Raw genomic sequence first — 23,731 nt, 5'->3', positions numbered from 1 at the left:
CAGCGTTTGCGCTCAGCATACATGGATACCTCTGATGGCAGCACTGTGGTAGGTTGATTTCACCACTGCAGTTAAAATACCTTTAGGTATACGTGGAATATTGTCATGTATACCCGCCCGCCATTAGGAAGTGGGTTTGGATGTTTGAGCGGTTATTGGTGTGTATACTACACAATTTTCCTGCGGAAATTTCTGTTAGGTTCTCTTTTTTTCATTCAGCCCACAGGCTGCATGAAAAAAAAAAACCTACACTATATGCCAAACAAGGACCAGCAATGTACTGGTACGCTGCTGGACTTTGAGTGGTTATACCAGTATGATGCCTGCAGATTTAGGCATCATCTTGGTATAATTTTTTACAGCTAGCGGTCGGCTTACATGTAAAAGCAATCCTAGCGGATAATTGGCCGCTAGACTGGTTTTACAAGCAGTGGGAAGGGACCCCCCCCCCTTCCCCCGCCTTCCGCGTTTTTTCTCGGGCTCTCCTGTCCCACCGAATTTGGAAGATCCCGCATACACCTCCATACTTGAAAAGGTAACTTACTAGCTAAAGGCTGTAAACAGCCTTTCACAATTTATATTTTATATTTTATACTTAATGGGACATTGTTTGAAAGAAACTTTTCCTGTGCACTTTATACAGGTCTTTCTAGCGCCATCCAATACCAGCAAATGTAAGTCATTTTCAACTATATACATAAAGTTCTCCAATTTCTGCTGACACCTCTTACGATTAGAGAAACATTGGTTTCCTCCATGTACGATCAATAATATGATTGTAGATATGGTGAATCCTTGATAAAGGCACAAGCCGAACAGGCAGAAGCCGAAACGCGTTGGCTTTTAGACGCCCCCTGAACATCCAGAAACGCATGGATGACAGGGAATATGTTTCTAAAGTCACCATAATCCCAATTGTCACACCTTTACATTCTTTCACTTACTCACCGATGGGCTTCTTGCCCAACGAAGCACAATGTACTTGTATTAAGTTGAAAATAAATATGTATTTATGAAAAACTTGAAAATCGCACAATTGCATGAATCGCATTGTTTAACATTTGCCTCAAAGTCCCACCCTTTACTGGCCTGAGGAACCAAATACTTTTAGACTGCAAACCAGGGATGTTGGCAAATTACATTTCATGATATACAGTACATATATCAAAACTTATAGCCTTACTAGAGTTCAAAACCAAAACACCCCCAACATATCCTGTCCCACGTATTAACCCAAGAGTGCAGCCAGTGGTTCAATTATCTAACCATAGAGCTGATTGGAGATGAGAATGGCTCCAATCATCTCTATGGCCTAAGATACCGGAAGCCACGAGCATTTCATGACTTCTGTTTCGCCAGAAATAAGCAGCGCCATTGGTAAATTGGGAAAGCATTTTATCACACAATTTTGGTGTGGTCAGATGCGTTAAGGTCAGAGGAGAGATCCAGAGTCTAAAAGACCCCAATTTTTTTAAAAAAGAGTACCGGTCACTACTGATTGCTATCATAGGGGATATTTAAATTCACTGTGATAACAATAAAAATGATTTAAAAAAAAAATGAAAGGAAGGTGTCAAAAAAACATAGAAAAGCAAAATAAAAAAAAAACAAAAAAAAAACAAGCTTCCCTGTCCTCCTGTGCTTGCGCGCAAAGGCGCACGCAAGTGTTGGTCTAGTGACATATGTAAACCACAATTGCAGCATGCAAGTAAGGTAATGCCGCAAATGCCAGGTTGAGGGCAGTAATTCTTGCAGTAGACCTCCTCTGTAAGTCTAAAGTGGTAACCTGTAAAGACTTTTAAAAATGTACGTAGTTTGTTGCCGCTGCACAGGCATGCACAATTTTTAAAGCATGTCATGTTTGGTATCTATGTACTTGGCATAAGATCATCTTTTAAATTCTACCAAACAATTTGGAATTATATAGTGTATTTGTGAATTAAATTTAAAAAAAATATATTTTTTTCACAGAAATTGCATTTGGAAAATCTGTGCGCAAATACAGTGTAAAGAAAAAAAAAATTTGCAACATCCACCATTTTGTTCTGTAGGGCCTCTGCTTTAAAGAAATATATAATGTTTGGGGGTTCAAAGTAATTTTCTAGTAAAAAAAATATATTTTTTCATGTAAACAAAAAGTCACAGAAAAGGCTTGGTTTTCAAGTGGTTAGAAGAGTGGGTGATGTGTGGCTAAGATTGAGCATAAAATGCCAGGACAGTTGAAACATCCCCCAAATGACACCCTTTTGAAAAGTAGACACCCAAAGCTATTTGCTGAGAGGCATATTAAGTCCATGGAGTATTTTATATTTTAAGTTTCGGGAAGGTGACAATTTGTTTTTTTTTTGTTTTTTTACACAAAGCTGTCACTAAATGATATATTGCTCACGCATGCCATGGGTATATGTGAAATGACACCCCAAAATACATTCTTCTGCTTCTCCTGAATACTTGGATACCACATGTGTGAGACTTTTTGGGAGTCTAGCTGTGTATGGGACCCCGAAAACCAATTACCGCCTTCAGGTTTTCTAATGGCCTAAATTGTACATTTTACTTCCGCACTACCTGTCACAGTTTCAGAGGCCCTGAAATTTCAAGATAGCACAAAACCCCCCCAAATGACCCCATTTTGAAAAGTAGACACTCCAAGCTATTAGCTGACAGGCATGGTGAGTCCATGGAATAGTTTATATTTTGCCACAAGTTTCGGGAAAATTATTATTATTTATTTATTTTTTTGTTACACAAAGTTGTCACTAAATGATATATTGCTCCCACATGCCATGGGTATATGTGGAATGACACCCCAAAATACATTCTGCTGCTTCTCCTGAGTACAGGGATACCCCATGTGTGAGACAGTTTTTGGCAGTCTAGCCACGTACAGGACCCCGAAAACCAATCACCACCTTCAGGCTTTGTAAGGGTGTAAATCGTTGATTTCACTCCTTACTACCTATCACAGTTTTGAAGGCCATTAAATGCTAAAATAGCACAAAACCCACCCAAATAACCCCATTTTGCAAAGTAGGCACTCCAAGCTATTTGCTGACAGGCATGGTGAGTATTTTGCAGCTCTCATTTATTTTGGAAAATTAAGAAAAAAAAAGGAAAATGCATTTTTTTCCTCTTTTTTTTCAATTTCCAAAACTTTGTGACAAAAAGTGAGATCTGCAAAACACTCAACATGCCTCTCTGCAAATAGCTTAGGGTGTCTACTTTCAGAATAGGGGTCATTGGGGGGGGGGGGCATTAGCTGTCTTGGCATTTCATGGCCTCCGAAAACTGTGATAGGTAGTCAGGAGTGAAATCAACAATTCACGCCCTTGGAGGGCCTGAAGGTGGTGATTGGTTACGGGGTCCTGTACTCGGCTACACTGCAAAAAAGTCTCACACATGGGGTATCCCCATACTCAGGAGAAGCAGCAGAATGTATTTTGGGGTGCCATTTCACATATACCCATGGCATGTGTGAGCAATATATAATTTAGTGACAACTTTGTGTAAAAAAACATAAAAAAAATAATAATGATAATTTTCCCGAAACTTGTGGCAAAATATAAAATATTCCATGGACTCACCATGCCTCTCAGCAAATAACGTGGAGTGTCTACTTTGCAAAATGGGATAATTTGGGGGGGTTTTGTGCTATCTTGAAATTTTAGGGCATCTGAAACTGTGACAGGTAGTGGAGGTGAAGTGCACAATTTACGCCATTAGAAAACCTAAAGGTGGTGATTGGATTTCGGGGTCCCGTACAAAGCTAGGCTCCCAAAAAATTTCACACATGTGGTATCCCTGTACCCAGGAGAAGCAGCAGAATGTACTTTGGGGTGTCTTTCCACATATACCCATGGCATGTGTGAGCAATTTATCTTTCAGTGAAAACTTTGTGTTAAAAGAAAATACATTTAGAAAAAAATGTAATTTTCCTGAAATTTGTGGCAAAATATAAAATATTCCATGGACTCGCCATGCCTCTCAGCAAACATCTTTGGGTGTCTATTTTTCAAAATGGGGTAATTTGGGGGGGGGGGGGGGTTGTGGTATCTTGACATTTCAGGGCCTCCTAAACCGTGATAGGTAGTGAGAAAATGCAATGAAAAATGTACGCCGTTTGAAATTCTGAAGGTGGTGATTGGTTTTCGGGGTCCCGTACACAGCTAGGCTCCCGAAAAGTCTCACATATGTGGTATCCCTGTACTCAGGAGAAGCAGCAGAATGTACTTTGGGGTGTCATTCCACATATACCCATGGCATGTGTGAGCAATTTATCTTTCAGTGAAAACTTTGTGTTAAAAGAAAATAAATTTAAAAAAAAATGTAATATTCTTGAAATTTGTGGCAAAATATAAAATATTCCATGGACTCGCCATGCCTCTCAGCAAATAGCTTGGGGTGTCTACTTTCCAACATGGGGTCATTTGGGGGGGTTTTGTGCCATCTTGAAATTTCAGGGCCTCCGAAACTGTGATAGGTAGTGAGGAGAAAAATCAAAAATTTACGCCATTAGAAAACCTGAAGATGGTGATTGGTTTTCGGGGTCCCGTACACAGCTAGGCTCCCAAAAAGTCTCACACATGGGGTATCTCCATACTCAGAAGAAGCAGCAGAATTTATTTTGGGGTGTCATTCCACATATACCCATGTCATGTGTGAGAAATGTATCTTTTAGTGACAACTTTGTGTAAAAAAAAAATGTAATTTTCCCCAAACTTGTGGCAAAATATAAAATATTCCACAGACTCCCCATGCCTCTCAGCAAACAGCTTTGGGTGTCTACTTTCCAAAATGGGGTAATTTGGGGGGGGGGGGGGTTGTGGTATCTTGACATTTCAGGGCCTCCTAAACCGTGATAGGTAGTGAGAAAATGCAATGAAAAATGTACGCCCTTTGAAATTCTGAAGGTGGTGATTGGATTTCGGGGTTCCGTACACAGCTAGGCTCCCGAAAAGTCTCACATATGTGGTATCCCTGTACTCAGGAGAAGCAGCAGAATATATTTTGGGGTGTAATTACACATATACCCATGGCATGCATGAGCAATATATAATTTCAATGACAACTTTGTGTAAAAAAAAAAAAAAAAAAGTTTTTGTAATTTTTCAAACACCTGTGACAAAGAAATTAAATATTCAATGAGCTCAACATGCCTCTCAGGACATTCCTTATGATGTCTTCTTTCCAGAAAGTGGTAATTTGGGGGGGTTATGTACTGCCCTGCCATTTTAGCACTTCATGAAATGAGAAAGGCAGTCAGAAAGTAAAAGCTGCATAAATTCCAGTATTTACACCATAGTTTGTAGATGCTATAACTTTTGCGCAAACCAATAAAAATACGCTCATTGAGATTTTTTTTGTCAAAACATGTAGCTAAATACATTTTGGCCAAAATATATGACATACATTGAGTATATTGGATATTTTTTAAAAGAAAGTTGAAAATGTTATTTTTTCTCAAAATTTTCGCTCTTTTTTATTAATATCGCAAAAAATAAAAAGGGCAGAGGTGATCAAATACAACCAAAAGAAAGCTCTGTTTGTGGAAAAAAAAGGACGAAAATTTTGTTTGGGTACAGCATTGCATGACCGCGCAATTTTCAGTTAAAGTCACGCAGTGCCAAGTTAAAAAAAGGGACCTGGTCTTTGAGCAGCCAAATCCTTCGGGGCTTAAGTGGTTAAATACCTCATGTCTGGACCAATACTTATTTAAAGTGATTGTAAACCCCCAAGTAGTGTTTGTACCTATTGGTAAGCCTATGATAATACTTACCTATAGGTACTGTAAATATCTCCTAAACTTACACCGTTTAAGGAGATATTTACATTGCATGCAGCCTAAGACATCATCGGCGCATGCGCTCTGAAGGAACAGCCACCCGTGCCGTTCCTTCAGAGCCCTGTTCTGTGAACAGCGGCTCCCGCACGCATGCCGGGAGTGACGCCATCGCGGCTCTGGCCAATCAGAAAGCCAGATGACACGAACCCGGAAGAAAGGCGGCTGAAGGTGTCAGCCATGTTACCGGTAAGTGGGCGGCACTGTTGGGGCTTCGTTCTAAGGTAAGTAAAGTATTTCATAATGAACTAGCTCTTTATGCCTTTGTCTTTCAGTTTTTATTTATTTATTTTTCTGAGGTTTACAACCTCTTTAACTCATGCATTTATTTATTTACTTAGTGAATTGACTTTAACGCTGTTTTTGAGTTATTTACCTCATGTTTTTAGTTTGTCAGGTAACTAACTCATGAGGTGATAGTAAATTGACATTTTCCGCCTCTCATGAGATAATTGGAAAAATGGGTCACATGATTTAATTATCTTGTGAGATATTCTTTGGTGAATTGAGCCCACTGTGTGTTTACAAACAATTAGGGCAAATTGCTTCTTCTAGTCCATTGTTCCATTGTTCCCCTCTGTTACATCTGACAGAACTTAGTGCCGGTTCACACTATTACAATGCGGGAACACTGCGAATCTACTGCGTGTTCCCACATCGCAATCGCAGCACAGGCAGTTCACACTGCCCTATGCGATACGCTGGGGGTGTCATTTCAAATTTAATGATACCCCCAGGTCAGATCGCATATCGCAGTGCGATCTGACAGTTCACACAGGGATCGGATCGCACTGGTGTGAACCACCATGCAATCTGATTCTGCTGCGGACCAAAAAAATGGGTCCTGTGCGAGTTCACTGCGATTGGGGTGCGAATTCAGCCATACAAACTGTATGGCTGAATTCGCATCGCACAGACATCGCATGTGATTTTAGGAGCAGTGCGCTCCGAATCACATGCAATGTCTGCCATCGCAATAGTGTGAACCGGCACTTACAGAGAATACCTAAAATTCAGTGATGTTCCATAATGGTTTTTTGTCAGTGAGTATATTGACATTGTTCTGTTCTGCATGGATGTATTTTTGAAAATTGAAAATAAATAATTTAAATAAATGTAAACCTACCACATTCTTCGGCAGGGTTATTGTTGTAAATTCTTGCCTGTTGGTTTGTTCTGAAGATAGGCTTCCAGTCGATGGAATCCGCAAAGCAAAGATTTTTATTATTTCTAATTAGAACATCACCATCACTCACTTCTTTTAGTGACCGCAATCCCAGAGATGTTATTTCTTGGTCCATTATCACAAGAGAGATATTTTGTCCACTAGAATATAAGAAAGAAAACAGTTGTTACATTGCAGTTTAATAATAAGACAAAAACTTTTTTTTTTTTTTTTGAAGGCGTAGGGAATTTTTAAACGCATCTTTATTAGAAAAAATTTCAGTATTTTAAACAGTCATGACAAAATAAAGCTTATCTTCAAAGACATGTTGAAGATATACAGTAAAACCCTGGATTGAATGCATAATTTGTTCCGGAAACATGCAGGTAATCCAAAGCACTCGTATATCAAAGCGAATTTCCCCATAAGAAATAATGGAAACTCAGATGATTCGTTCCACAACCATTTATTCATAAATCCTTCAGTTTATAGTCCATATAAAAAGATCATAGCAATGTGATAGGTTGTGTAACCATAAAATGTCCATCCACAAATGGCGCCTCCACAAGGGGATTAGAAGCAAAATCCAGCAGGAGCTACAGAGTATAAAAGAGAAGAGAGGCACCTCTGAGTGTAGCAATATGGTTACATTTAATGAAGGTAGAGTAAACAGTAATCCCAGCACCTAGTACCCAGTGCTAGTGGCCATCATCCCTAGTCAATGTATACAAAAGGAAATCCCCAATGGTGTGGGACTATGAATGCCACTAGACACTGTATATCAAAGTTAAAATAGTACATTTTATTAAACACTAGGTCAAGACAAAAACAATTGTACAGATAAAAATAAAGACATCAACATGGCGGCCCTTCCTCAGGGGTCAACCAGAGTTCCAAAAGGTGCTTTTGGAACTCTGGTTGACCCCTGAGGAAGGGCCGTTTGACGCCCGAAACGCGTGGGGTCTCTTTTCCGGTTCAAATCCACCATGTGCACCTGAACGTCTTCAATGTGGTCTGGTACATGTCAATTGCATGCGATTTTTATATGCCCCTCTCTCTATGTTATGTTGATGTCTTTATTTTTATCTGTACAATTGTTTTTGTCTTGACCTAGTGTTTAATAAAATTTACTATTTTAACTTTGATATACAGTGTCTAGTGGCATTCATAGTCCCACACCATTGGGGATTTCCTTTTGTATACATTTAATGAAGGTACAACATTTGAGCAACTCATATGGCACAACTAAGTATGCAGGCATCCAGGGTAAAGCTGTCCACATAGACCATCCTCCCACCGTCAGTCTACAGTTGTGACCGGGAAAACTACCCTGCAGTAGAGCGATCTGAAAACGAGGCTTGAAGCGCTCATGGAGTGCAGCGTGGAAGGGATGACATTGATTGGCGGATGGTCTATGTGGACAGCTTTACCCCGGATGGCTGCATACCTACATGTTCCTGTTTAATCATCAACCATGCGAGCTCCTAAATGTTATACCTTCACAAAATGTAACCATATTGCTACACTTAGAAGCGCCTCTCAAGCAAGGTTGTTTTTTGCCATCTGTGTTCCAATGGAAAGATTTCACCTCACTCCTGTAAACACAAGTGAGAAGAAATTCCTTTAAAGTGAGCAAAATCTCCTCTTAGATGGCTGTCGCTGGAACAAGTGTGATGTTGGAAGATATACCCTATTTTTGTTCTGATCACAACTACTTTTGGATTTTCTCTTACTTTCAGTCTCAGTGGTAATGTTAAGCAGGACAATTAAAGTGTCACAACAGTAAAATCAGTCTGTGTATGCAGTAAAGCTCGCTTGTTATACTCACTGTGGGTTAATCCTCTGCATTATGTAAAAAGGCTGTTTGATCCTGTATACTCTGATCCTTCCCTTCTTCCACTGTCCCCAATCCATCTTTTGATAGTACAGGGCATTTGGAATCACTCTGCATATGCTCAGTTTGATGTGTATTGCTAGAGAGTTTTTTTCTTCTCGGGAGAGTGCATATGATCAGCACAGGGCCAATCAGCACTGTACAGACAGAGGGTCAGGAGTTCTGCAGCCTCATAGGACAGTTAGAGTAGAATGAAAACTCATCCTACAAGCTTTAACCAGACCCCGAAAGAAGTCACAAGACTACTATATACTGCTGTTGAGAAAAGGTATTTAGCAGTTTATATTTACTAAAATATTTGTGTGTTCTGTGTACTGTGGGAGACCAGATATAGTGAATGCAGGGTCCTGGGTTTAGTAACACTTTAACCGGTTTAAGACCAGCCGTCGCACATATACTGCAGCAATCTGGCTCTCCTGCACAAACCGCCGTATCTGTACGGTGGTCTCGAGCAGGGCTAGGGGGGCGCGCCTGCCCCCGCCGGCCCCGCAATGGACTGATTTGGCTCAGAACCAATCAATCATCAGGTCCAGACCAGTGATTTTTGGCCTGGACCTGGTGATTGGTTCTGAACCAATGGCATCACGTCCTCTACCTGTGTCATGTAAACACAAACAGGGGAAGTGATGTAATCTTCTCTCCTGGCGTCCTTTTTGGATTCAGCCAGAGAAGAGAACGGTCACAGTGAGAACATCTAAGCACTACACTTGCACCAGCACAGAGAGGTACACATTTAACCCCTTGATCACCCTCTGATCACCCCCCCCAGTTAACCCTTTCACAGTGCACACTACATACGAGTATATCGATTTTTGACTGTATTGGTGTCACTTGTGAGTTTAGTGAGGTAGACAGTTTGTATCAGTTAGCGGCAGGCCCAGATAGGTTTAGGGTACCCGCCACCCCCCCTAATAAAGATTTAACCCCCTGATCACCCCCAGTTAACCCCTTCACAGTGCACACTAATACACAGTAAATAGTTTTTTTTTTACTGATTACTGTATTAGTGTCACTTGTGATTTTAGTGAGGTAGACAGTTTGTATTAGTTAGCGGCAGCCCCAGATTCATTTAGGCTACCCGCCCTCCCCCCAATAAAGATTTCTCTTTCAATATCTCTTTTATTGTAATTTTCCACAAAATAATAATACACATACGCTTCTTTCACACGGCCGCTCCGGATTTCTCCTCCGCTGCGGGACTTTTTTTTTTTAAGGTTTTTCTAAGGTCCGCCGTACCCAACCCCGTTCTTCTGTTGCTGAGGTGCAGCAATTGCAGGGTTCTCGCATGCAGCAGAGAGCCAGTATTAGTGCCGCTCAACCTTCTGGTGAACTGGCAAGCACCAGCAGCCTAGTACATCCTGGTCGTAGTCAAATCAGCACTGCAGTATCACTTGGTGTAGTGACGAGTCCCATAAGTGCAGTTCAAGCTGGTGTGGTGGCTAGCAAAGGTAGTGTCCCGCAGCCACCAAGAATTAGAAGACAGACCCGTAGAGCTCACAGTGTCCTCCCTGATGCGCTGGCAAATCCTGATTGGGAGCCCACCACTTCTGCAGCGCCCGTACTTCCCCCATTCACTGGCCAACCCAGAATTCAGGTGGAAACAGCCAATTTTAATTCCCTGGATTTTTACGAGCTGTTTTTCACGGAAGATCTATACAGAGCTATTGTGGACCAACGCAATTTATATGCTGATCAGTTCATCGCTGCAAACGCAAATTTGACCCTTGCCAGAGAATTCAGATGGAAACTGTTTCCGAATTTAAGACCTTTCTGGGCCTATCCCTCCTCATGGGCATTACTAAAAAAAGTGAGTTGCGGTCATATTGGTCCACTGACCCGATTCCCCATATGTCATTGTTCTCTGCTGCCATGGCCAGGCCTCGATATGAACAAATTCTGCGGTTTAGTGACAATTAACTCTGTCATCCTCAGGATGACCCTGGATATGACCGGCTCCACAAGATTCGGAACCTCGTAAATCACTTCAACCAGAAATTTGCAGCCTTGTATACACCCCAACAAGTTGTCTGCGTTGATGAGTCCCTGATTAAGTTTTCTGGCCGTCTTGCTTTCAAACAGTTTCTGCCCAGCAAGCGTGCCAGATATGGGGTCAAGATGTATAAGCTCTGTGACAGGGCAACAGGCTATACATGTTCTTTCTGGTTTTACGAGGGAAAAGATAGCACTATGGAGCCCCCCAACTGCCCAGACTAAATAGGGAGCAGCTGCAAGATCGTTTGGGACTTGGTGTCACCCTCATTCAGAAAGGGAAACAAAAAAGAGAGGTAGACCCGCAGGACTTTGAGTGAGGTAAATGTTAGGGGCTGGAAATAAAATACTGGGATGCAAGAATAAAAGACATACTTTATTACGCTAATATAAAAAGTATACAAGTGATGAGTGTTGTCATACACTAGTATGCATATTGAGAAAGCCCCATGGCTACATATAAACAATATACAGTAAAAATGGAATACATTGCATAAAGATGTACATCTTGCATTACAGCTTGGTTTCAGAATAACCTTAATGACATATAAATTCATATTAGTAGTACAGTAATCTTCATCCTAAACTTTTAATGACATGTTGATTCATGACGCGTTTCGCGAGCTATGCGCTCGCTTCCTCAGAGATAGATGCACTCAAAGTAAATCTGTGGGAGAACACATATCAGAGTAAGGAATGTGTAGTTTGATGAAAATGCCAAAAAGGTTGAATGTGATAGTGGACATTCAAAAAGGTAAAAAATACTCACAGGTCGATAAAAATTGGAATGGGGAGATATATGTTTGCTCTGTGTGACAACAGTGGCATTTGTCTGACCCGGGAGCTGAGGGGTCCCTGCTGAGTGTAAGCCAAGAACGGAGAGCCCATGGTGCATGGGTGACAAGAAATGGGATGAAGGAATGCACCATCCAGAATCTGCCATATGGGGGAAAAAATGTGAAATACAATGTGTGAGAAAAAATCAATAATAGATGGGAGTAACAGAGTGATATGGGCCTGTGTATGGCCAGAGTATGGAAATGGTATAAGTGACATGAACCGAAAAGAAGGGAAGGAAGATGTGAGGAAAAGAGAGGGATGGGAGTGAACTGAAGCACCATAGTGCAAAAGCCCAGAGTGAATGAGTGGTGAGCAAGTGCCATAGCTAACCACCAGGAATGTGGAATAGAAATGGTGAAGAAACTGAATGAGCAAAGTAGCACCAGGGAGACAGAGTGAGGGGAAAGGAAATGAAAGGAGGGAAAGGAAATGCCACAGTGTCCAGGCTTACCATGAGAGTCCGAGGTTAACAGCAAAGCATAGGACCCCAGCGTCATGTAGCGGGCGAGCGGCAGATCAGGCAGAGGCGAAGGCATCCGTGATCTCGTGGGGGAGAAGGACGCCAATCTGGCGGTCATCCCCAGTCCCGCAGGAGTAAATGCACTCAGCAGCGTAACAACGTCGGTGCGTATCACCGGCGTGTGACGCTGGGGGTGCGGCATGACGCCGGTGTATGGGTGGACCCGCCCATTCCAAAGGGGAATGGCGGGGACAGCCAGGGGGAGGAGCCACCCTGTTTATACATCGCAGCTCCCGGGACTCAAAAGGCCACCGCTGTGTGCACACAGGACCCCAAAGGGCCGTGATGGAAATCAACACCCAGTGTGACAGCATCACACACGGGGGGACCAGTTGATGTCGCAGTCTCCAAAACTGATAGGTAGTGAGGAGTAAAATCAACAATTTACGCCCTTAGAAAGCCTGAAGGACGTGATTGGTTTTCGGGGTCATGTACGTGGCTAGACTGCCAAAAAGTCTCACACATGGGGTATCCCCTACTCAAGAGAAGCAGCAAAATGTGTTTTGGGGTGTCATTCCACATATACCCATAGCAAGTATGAGCAATATATCATTTCATTGATAACTTTGTGTAAAAAAAAATATTATTTTTTTTATTTTTTTTTAGTCATTATTCAACACCTGTGACAAAAAAATTAAATATTTAATGGGATCAACATGCCTCTCAGGACATTCCTTGGGGTGTCTACTTTCCAATAAGGGGTAATTTGGGGGGGGGGGGGGTTACTGCCCTGCCATTTTAGCACCTCAAGAAATTAGATAGGCAGTCCAAAAGTAAAAGATGCGTAAATTCCTGTATATACACCATAGTTTGTAGACGCTATAACTTTTGCCCAAACCAATAAAAATACGTTTATTGAGATTTTTTTTTATCAAAGACATGTAGCTAAATACATTTTGGCCTAAATGTATGACCAAAATTGAGTTTTTTTTTAGTTTATAGCACAAAAAATAAAAACTGCATAGGCGATCAAATACCACAAAAAGAAAGCTCTATTTGTGGGAAAAAGAAGGACATAAATTTAATTTTTTCCATTTTTGGGTACAGCATTGCATGACTGCGCAATTACAAGTTCAAGTCACGCAGTGCCAAATTGAAAAAAGTGGCCTGGTCATTAAGGGAGCAAATCCTTCCGGTCTAGAAGTGGTTAAAGAGAGTGAATCTCCCTAGTGGTGACCTAGGCAGCAAATAAGCAGCAGTTCTAACCCCTCACCATTTTATCCAAAATTTTATAAAACATAGTTGTGGCTTTAGACAGCATTATTTTGAGCATTGCCATGGTTGTAAACCCTTACATATACCTAGTGAAGTAACTGGCATCAGGTGATACACAGAGATAAAACAAATCATCCTACATAAGTTGTACCTGTTTATCTGAAGCAATTTGTCCTGTGCATTCTTGTAAAACTCAGAGATATAAATAATTGTTCACAGAATGACAAAGCAGGGGGCGGGGAGCTGCACATACACACTGTACAAGAGCTCTGAGAGCTGATAGGAGGGAAGGGACACACTCCTCCTCACACAGCACACAGGAACAGCTGAGGCTGTCAGTTACAGGCTGTGAGCTGGGGATCCCTCCCCTGTCACCTTTTAGCCTTCTGATGTCAGGAAAACTTGCCAGAAGTGACTCATGCTGATAACAGAGGAACGAGACAGCATGACACTTAGGCCACTTTCACACTTGTGTGATTTGTCCTGCGACTTGGGACTGCAGTCGCATGACAAGTTGTACTCCATGATTTCCAAGGAGTGCCATTCATATCTACTTTTGTCCGACTTTGATGTGACTTGAGGTCCATAGACCTCAAGATTACACAGACATTACCTCAAGACCTCAAGAATACAACAGGCAAGGGTTGATATGCTGCTAGCTTGTATCAGCTAAAGTGTCAACAAATGACACCTTGCGGTGACTGGGGGTTTTTGATTTAGAAAGCCGAAAACTTGAGATTACTCAAAGAAGAAACTTAATATCGCATTTAAAAATGGTGAATTAGCAAGTAGTATAAGTGGTCACTTACTATCACAACAATCCAATTGAGAATTCTGCAAATAACATAATTCTCTCTACCAAATCAGATTTTTACAACGGCAGTAACCCAATCTGAGCCAAAAGGCTTTTATTAAGTAGTTTTAACAGTGACACATGCTTTTTACAAGTGGAATAGGCCAGGTCGACCAAACAATAAAAATTGGTTCACTGAGGCTGCCACTGTTCTCACTGATGTTCTGCCTCAGGTCAATTTCTATAAAAATTCTCATTAACCACTTTACCACCGGAGGATTTTGCTGTCTTACGTCCAGGCCACTTTTTGCGATTCGGCACTGTGCGACTTTAACTGACACTTGCGCGGTCGTGCAACGCCGTACCCAAATTAAATTTACGTCCTTTTTTTCCCACAACAGAGCTTTCTTTTGGTGGTATTTGATCACCTGTGCGATTTTTACTTTTTGCGCTATAAACAAAAAAATAGCGTTTATTTTGAAAAAACAACAATATTTTTAACATTTTTTTATATGAAATCCCCCCCCAAAAAATGTAAAAATCAAATTTTTTTAAAATTTTTGGCCAATTTGTTTTCTGCTACATATGTTTGGCAAAAAAAAATCACAATAAGCGTATTTTGATTGGTTTGCGCAAAAGTTATTGCGTTTACTAACTAAGGGAAAGATTTCAGTCATTTTTGGTGTTTTTTTTTTAACGAGTAATGGCGGCGATCTGCAATTTTTTTTGCGGAACTGCGACATTGCGGCGGACAGATCAGACCCCTGACTGACATTTTTGACACTTTTGGGGTTACCAGTGACATTACTACAGTAATCAGTGCTATATATATGCACTGTTACTGTAAAAATGACACTGGCAGGGAAGGGGTTAATTTTATTGGAGAGGGAGGGGTTAATGTATGCCTAGTGCTTACTGACGTGTGTGGGGGGAGGTGACTGAGTGAGTCAGGGACAGATCGGATGTTCAGCTATGCTGAACACTGCGATCTGTCACTCCATGTCACTGAGGAGATCCGCCCGCTGTGTTTACACAGGCGGGCGGATCTCCAAACTCGATTCCCCGACGATCGGGAAAGAGCAGCGGCGATCGCCGCCGCTCCTCCCCTGGCCTGACTCCCGCTGTGACAGAAAACAGCGGGAGCGGGCCTCCGGCGGCGCGCAAGCGCCGCCTACAGGGGGAGGAGTCCAGCGACGTAGGTCTACGTCACTGGACGGGATCGTGCCACATTGCCGCAGTAGCAGCAATGTGAGCGGTCCTAAAGTGGTTAAGAATTAGGACCCCTTTCACACGGGCACACAGATCCACCGGTCAGTTTTTTAGGTGGACCAGATCAGACCATTTATTGCCCTCTATGTAGCTGGAGATGTCCACTGACATGTGTCTGACATCCGATCCAATCCTGTCTGCTAAAAACAGACAGATCGGGGATTTATTCCCCATCCATCTGGCAGATCAGATCGGATAACAGCCGGATGGAAAGAAACAGGCGGTCTGTTTCCATCTGACCACCCACTGAAGAAAGTGGAATGTGTCTGTGTCAGCTCTGTATAAGCGGAGCAGACACGGGTCTGTCATCCACCTGCTCAGTGGGGATCAGTGGACAGATTCCCCACTGGGCAGGCAGATCCACTGCTGGAATCTGCCCGTCTGAAAGAGGCCTAAGAGAGAGAGCTGTCTGAAATATAATAAAGACACATAGTACAGGCAAATCTTTTACAAAAAGAATAAAGAGATGGCAGAAATTACAGCAGTGTAAAGTTGACCAGCAGCAGGACATATTTAACCACTAAACCCCCCACCCTCCCCCAGTGGTGTATTTTGGTTTTGTGCTGCCCTAGGCAAGACTAAAATTGGGCGCCCCCCCTCCCCCTCCTATTTAAATTTGCCCACCCCTTCCTGATGTACCTACCTCCTGCCTGTCCTAATCTTTTGGGCCCTTGGTCAGCCTGTTGATGTCCCAGCTGGGAGCAGAGAGTAGGTTTGAGGAGTGCAGGCTCTGGGAGGCGCCAGGGATGCTGCACTCACTGGTGCTTAGGACAGGGTGGCGCCGTGGCAGTTGAGGTCTTCTCCCTCGCAGGCTCTCAGTTCTAGCCAGCTTCCAGGGTTGGCCAGGTGCCCGCTTGCTGTATGAAGATGTCGCAGCTCAGCAGCAGCAGCTGCTGTCGGCGGTGGATTGGTGAATTTTTCTTTATTGCCCTGCACCCCACTGTCACCGGACCAATAGGACTCTTTGGGCCCCACAAGCACTAGGTGTGGAGGAGGAAGTTAAAACCTCCTCCACTTTGAATCATGGCCAGGGCCAGGGTGTCACGGCCATGACGTCACTGGTTGCTAGATGCCAGCCGGCTCTAGCAAATAGTGGCCAATAGACTCTCAGGTGGAGGTGGGGGCAGCTATTTTTCTGCCCCCCTGCAAAGTGCCGCCCTAGGCCTGGGCCTAGTTGGACTAGGCCAAAATACAGCACTGCCTCCCTCCCTCCCAGGCCATTTTTTGCGATAAAGCACTGCGTTATTTTAACTGACAACTACGTGGTCGTGCGACACTGTACCAAAATAAAGTTGCCTTTTATTCCCACAAACAGAGCTTTTTTTTTTGGTGGTATTTGATCACCTCTGTGGTTTTTATTTTTTGCGCTAGAAGCAAAGAACGACTGACAATTTAAAAAAACAAACATTAACAAAATATGTATTCTGCTACATGTTTTTGGTAAAAAATCCCAATAAGCGTATATTGATTGACTTGCGCAAAAGGCATCTACAAACTGGGGTATTTTTATATATTGTATTTGTTTCCTAGTAATGGCAGCAATCAGTGACTTATAGCAGGACTGCGATACTGCGGCAGATGAATTGGACACCAAACTGACACTAATACAGTAACCAGTGCTAAAAATATACACTGTCACTGTACTAATGACACTAGCAAAGAATAGGTTAACATCAGGGGCGATCAAGGGGTTAACTGTGTGCCTAGGTAAAGTTTCAGTGTAGTAGGGGAGGTGCTTTTACTAGTAGAAGACATGGATCCTGTGTTTCTGTGAAGCAGAAACACAGGATCCATGTCTTCTGTACTCACAGAATAAGGGTCCTTTCACACGGTCTGCCCCATGTGAAAGAACCTTTACAGTCTGCCTTGTTTACATAGGCAGATTGGCATTCTGTCAGTGTAACGAACGACCAGCAGGTCCCGAAGGACATCTGGTCTGAGGGACCCACTGATCAGCTCCCGCTGTGTGCAGAATTACGTATATATACATGATTCTGGACAGAACGGACGCCCTGTAGCAGTATATCGGGAAGTGGTTAAGAAGTAAAAATTGGTTGAAATGAGCTAGAGACACAATAGGTACAAGCAGGTAATTTACTACAGATAATATCCCTACTGTGTCTAAAAGTATGTTATACTTGCTTCTCAGCTGCCACTGAGAAATTGTCATATGCAGGTTTATGTTGATACCCTTGCTACAGTCTTAAATATAAAAAAAGAGACTGTAGATGGCACTGCACTGTGAATGTGACCAACACTGATACCTTTAATGAGCAAGGCTAGGCCTAAATGTACCAGAGCCAAAGAACAGAAGCTGAGATAAAAAGCTGAGATTTAAAAAATTAAGGTACGTACTGCAGTACTTTTTTTCACTGCAGCACAAGACCATAGTTGCCAACATTTGAAAAAAATTTCCAGGGACACTTTGCAGCACAGCTATCAATTACTTACCACAGCTGCTTCCCTGAAGCTCCGCCCACTCCACACAATTAATCTACGCCTATTTGTCATTATAGGGTAGATTATAGGGTCTACTCAATAAAGAGAGAATTACAGGAAATTGAAAAGGGAGGTGCACATATATTAAATTATATCATAAGTGACACATTCTCATTGAAAACACTTTGGTTACATTTGCCCTCCCTTAAGGCTGAAATTGTAATTTAAAATGGTTCTTTCAATATAAGCTTTTCCAAGTTTTAATGCATACCATTATTTTTGTAAGCAAAGCCTTGCACTCATAAATCCTATGTTTATTTTTGATGAAAGGTAGTAGGTACAGAATAAGTTTCCAATGGTCCTTGAAGTCCTGTTGTTTAATTCCAGGAAGTGCCTCTGCCTATCTCTTACATTTTCTCCTTTGAATGCTTCTACTTGTCAGAGATTGGCCCCCAAACCCATTCAAAATTAAAGGCTTTCACACCTTCCACAGAATATGTTCATCCCCTGCAAGGGGCAAGTAGTGTCCAGCAGCACTCCTGGGTGATGGTCCTTCTCTGCAGCTGACTGTGGCAGCCGGCGCTGCTGAGAACGAGTGCCTTTAATTTAAAAACGGCTCCAATACGTAACTGCGCATGCGCCCGCCCGGCCGAGCTTGTACGAGCTTTCCCAAGCCCGGCAGGCGTCGGAACGGCGCATGCGCAGTTACGATTTCGGCACGCAACCATTTTTTTTACGGGCACCGGCTGCCCGTAACGGGCATTTATGGACAGCCGGGACAAATTAAATTACCCGGGGCAGGGTCCCTGCAAAAATGAGACAGTTGGCAGATATGCAAGACAGCACAGTACATAGTGTGTTGTCTCAGCAGTGTAAACAGACTGCTAAAAGATTTTTATTAATCACACAAACTTCCTACTCTAACTCCTTCTACTATATCTTAAAGCTTTTAAAGCAAAAATGCAATAAAAATTTTCTTAAAATGAACAAATACATAACACACAGCATCACAACATGCTGCAGTGAATAGAACTGAATGAAAATCCACTTTGACATTTAACTACCTCAATACAGGGCACTTTCACCCCCTTCCTGCCCAGGCCAATTTTCAGCTTTTGGTGCTGTTGCACTGTAATTGACACTTGCGCGGTCATGCAAAACTGTACCCAAATGATTTTTTTATAATTTTCTTCATACAAATAGAGCTTTCTTTTGGTGGTATTTAATCACCGCTGGGTTTTTTATTTTTTGCTAAAAAAACGTAAAAAGACCAACAATATTGAAGAAAAAAGAAGGTTTTCTTAGCTGCTGTCAGAAAATTTGTAAATAAGTGATTTTTATCCTTCACTGATGTGCGCTGATGAAGCTGCACAGATGGGCAATGATAGGCTGCACTGATGGGCACTGAAGAGCTGGCACCGATGGCCATTGATGAGGCGGCACCGATGGGCACTAATGAGGTGGCACTGAAGGGCACTGATGGGTGACACTGATGAGCACTGATAGGCGACACTGATGGGCACTAAAAGGTGGTACTGTTGGTTACTGAAAGGTGGCACTGATGGGCACTAATAGGTGGCACTGATGGACAGGCACTGATGGGCACTGATGGGCACTGATGGGCACTGAAAGGCAGCACTGATAAGCATCACTGATGGGCACAGACTGGTGTCTCTGAAGGGTACAGGCTAGTGTCACTGATGGGCATAGAGTGGCATCACTGATGGGCACTGTTGGGGCTGCATTGTAATCAGGGCACTGATAATCAGTGCCCTGATTATCTTTACACATCTCCTCTGTGAGGAGATGCCGCTGATCGGCTCTTCTCACCTCACACTCTGTCAGTGTGAGGCGAAGAGAGCCAATAAACAGCATCTCCTCATTTACATGTGATTGACTGCGGCCGCGGCTTTTTGCTGAGATCGGGGTTGCGGCGTGTCCCAGTGACATGGCGTGCCAGCAAGCACCATGCTGCGCGTGCGCGATTGCGGGTAAACTGAGCCGACGTCATATGACGTTGTCCCAGAACAAGAGCCGACTGCTCTGCCGTCATCTGTCTATACGGCAGGCAAGAGGTGGTTAAATAAAGTTTGGAACAAAAGGTAAACAGTATTTAAGTATATTTAACCCACTGCCTATTATGCAACCCCCATCTCCATACGTATGTACACGAGTTAGTGAGTACTCACACTGTAAAAGTATTACCCTATTCTACAATCTATTACAGGACAAAACCGCCTTTAACAAACTATCTCCGATGCTGAAATGGTAAAGGGACATAGGCCAATCATTTGGCGATTCTCAATGGCGAGCTGCACTGACATCTAGCTTCCAAGCAACTCGCTCCGCCAACCTTTGGGAACTCATTTTTAAACACACTTTCTGCTGGTATATCATCCAATCCTAGATCCACACATTTACCCATTCTAATTCACCTTATTGCTGGAGGAACTATGGGCAATCAAGTAGTTCACTCCACATCTTTTGGGAATGTGACAAGTTATCTACTTTCTGGTCGGAAGTGTTCACACTTCTGTACAACGTCACTAAAATCTCTCTAAACCCAACTCCAGAATTTGCTTTGTTGAGTATTGGCATCAATAAAATTCTTCAGCAACTGCGCTGTGTAACGATCCATATTCTCTTAGCAGCAAGGCTGACCATTGCCCGCCACTGGAAAACATCTGATCCAGTCAATATAGACAAAGTAATCTCCTTGGTGCATACTTATGGCTCCTACCAATGCATGTTTTTTGCTTTGGAAGGGGGTTTGTTTGTTTTTTCGTTTTTTTTATTGGTGTGAGCTAGATGGACTTGTGTCTTTTTTCAACCTGACTAACTATGTAACTATATGTCTTTCTTCCATTAATCAACATTGGTTTTATTGGTTAGAATGGTACGACTAAGCTTTAGGCTGTATACCATAAGGATCTTCCTACTTTAGCTATACTCTTGCTATCTTACTTGTCAAGTCATATAGGACTGCTACGTGTACATTATTGTAACCCTTATTTCTTTCTCTTTTTATGTCATTATACTGAATTTATACTGCATTGTATACCCATGGCAACCAATGTTATATTCTTCCTTTGTTTGTCTTGTTGCTTAAATTCAATAAAAACCATTAAAACATAAAAGGTAAACAATGCAGTATGCTGAATACAGTGCATCACACTGTCCTGCATGGAGCACTCACAATTGCCTCCATGTTGTAGCATGGCTGCTGGTGTGAAGAAGACTTAAGCATAATAATTGGTTCTACATTCTCTTTTAAATTTTACTTGCTGGATTGGATTTGCAGCTGTATGGACAGAACTATTGTATTTAATGCTTGGCAATGATTCTGCCCAGAAAGCTCGGGTAGAGAAAGGGATCAGAGGATCATGGTAAGACCACTGTAAAGGAATCACTGTGATTTAAAAACAATCACCATTGGTTTTTTGAGAGAATATGAATCTCCATCCCGTATTTATCATAAATATACAGCTATACTAATAAAACCTTTTCAATTTGCTCCCTTACTTATCTTAACCTACTCTTGGAGTTTGAGTAGATTGGTCACCTGAAATGTAATAGTCCTTAATGGTTTTCAACTGTCCCTTATTTGGAGACTGTCCCTCTTTTGGATTCACATCCCTCTGTTTCCTCCTCAGTTATCCCTCTTTTTTGATCTGATGCACAGAACTCAAACAAAATACACTGTTTACCTACCAAACATGTTATACTGTGCTAAAACTGTAATCCAACCTCTATAGCACATGTGTCAAACACAAGGCCGGGGGGGGGGGGTGAATGAGGCCCTCCAGCCATTTCATGTGGCCCACACACCTCTCCTGCAGCTACAGCACCCCCCTCATCTCCGCCCCCACCTTGTCCCAGCAGTACCACAGAGAGGAGGAAAGTGCTCCTCCTACAGATCCTGCACTTCTTTTTGCAGCCATGGAGATGCTTGTTTCTGCTCCCCCCAAGGAGTGTGAGTGGGCTCCATGCCACTATGCACCTGTCTTTCACAGCTTAAGGCTTTAGTTAATAATGAGACCAGTAATAATTCAATACAGAGGCAATTACTTAATGATAACGAGTAAATATATTCATATAGTCTTATAGATACAACAGGTCCTTTGAGAGCAACCGTAATGCGGATGCGGCCCGCAATGAAATTGAGTTTGACACCCCTGCTCTATAGTATTGCATGTATTACTTTGCAAAGCCATAATATCCTATGAAGAAAAAGTAGGGGTTAAAAAGCACTTGTGGTTTTTTCCAATCAATTTTTGCACAATAGTTCATGATCTGCAAAATAGCGTCTGGCAGGGCTGTGTCTTTGCATACATACTGCAGAAAGATGTCCTTTCTCATCTCAGACAGTTAGGAGGTATGGTCCTTGCTCTGCTATCTGCCTGTCCTCATGCTTTTAGCAAACGATAAAATAGCACAAAAGGTCTCTACGCTGTGGTGAGATGGCTGCTGTCACAAACAAGTGGTATATCCAGCTTATAAAAATAGTGTAAAAAAAGTGTGTAGCGCCAAAAATAATAAACAGTCAATAATATAAAGTGAAGAAATCATCAATTAATATATGCAGTCCTCCATGATAGAAGCAAAAAAACATATTTGGAAAGTCCAGTGGAGTAGTAGAGTGAAACCACATCCAACAACTCATAAAGTGAACATGTCATTTCTAACAGAGTGCTCAGAGGCCAGCCACCGCGTCCCAGTAAACTGAACACTCACCAGAGATGATGGCTGCCATTACAACAGCATGAACACCTGGTTGTATGTGTCTGTCATCCAGCGAGGAACCCAGTAAGCCTATCCAGCGACACTCCTCAGCAAGGTCAAGCTAGGGTAAATAAAGCTCACCAGGAGCCAAAAATGCTCATCCTCAAAGTGTAGTAATTTTAATATGGATGCATGTACACATAAAAGACATAGTAACATAAAATCCTTACATAGGAAGCTGCTGCCAACCCTGAATCAAGCAGCTGCGTGACGTCAGCACTAGTGTCTCCTCTCTGACATGTTTCGTTCATTTTGCTTATTTGATTGCTAGGAAAGGGAGTGTTTTTGAGAAGCTACATAAAGATAGTAGACGTCGACACTTGAGGACCCCTTGATAACATCCCATTGGAAAAAAAGCGCCAGGGAGGAGACACTAGTGTGAACGTCACACTGCTGCTGTTTTCCGGGTCAGCTTCCTATGTTAGGATTTTATGTTACTATTTATCACTTTTATGTGTCCATACATCCATATTAAAATTACTGAACTATAAGGATCATTTTTGGTTCCTGGTGAGCTTTATTTACCCTAACTTGACCTTGCTGAGGAGTGCTGCTGGACAGGCTTACTGGGTTTATTCCTCACTGAATGACAGACACAAACATGCGTTCATGCTGTTGTAATTGCAGCCATCACCTCTGGTGAGTGTTTATCTCACTGGGACACAGTGGTCGGCCTCTGAGCACTCTGCTAGGAGGTGTTGAATGTGGATTTACTCTACTGCTTCACTGCACTTTCCAAATAGGTTTTTCTTTTTTCCGCTTCTATCATGGAGGATGTGACGGTGGCCGGTATCAGACCCCTGCCCTTCTCACTAACTCGTGACCGAGGACCAGGCAATCTCATACCCTGCCGTCACTTGCGTAACAATGCCTTGTGCAGCGGCACCTGGCACAAAGATTTTCCAGCTTGCGGGACCACAATCTAGATGCCAGCAGGCTGAGAGCGATTGTCACCGGGCTAATTAAGCAATTAACCCTTTCTCTGC

General features: G+C 42.5%; 1 protein-coding gene across 1 annotated transcript in view; it reads right to left on the bottom strand.

The window, feature by feature from the left end:
* Positions 1-23,731, bottom strand: part of LOC309556458 (epidermal growth factor receptor-like) — a 285,296-nt gene that overhangs the window by 28,596 nt on the left and 232,969 nt on the right. The window contains exon 15 of the mRNA XM_082258918.1: positions 6,966-7,165. Within this exon, the coding sequence (XP_082115044.1) occupies positions 6,966-7,165 (200 nt within the window). The remainder of the gene's footprint in view (positions 1-6,965; positions 7,166-23,731) is intronic.

This window comes from Pelophylax lessonae (assembly GCF_965119305.1).
Source record: "Pelophylax lessonae genome assembly, chromosome: 5".
Taxonomy (NCBI): domain Eukaryota; kingdom Metazoa; phylum Chordata; class Amphibia; order Anura; family Ranidae; genus Pelophylax; species Pelophylax lessonae.
This window is presented reverse-complemented; position numbering and strand designations above follow the sequence as displayed.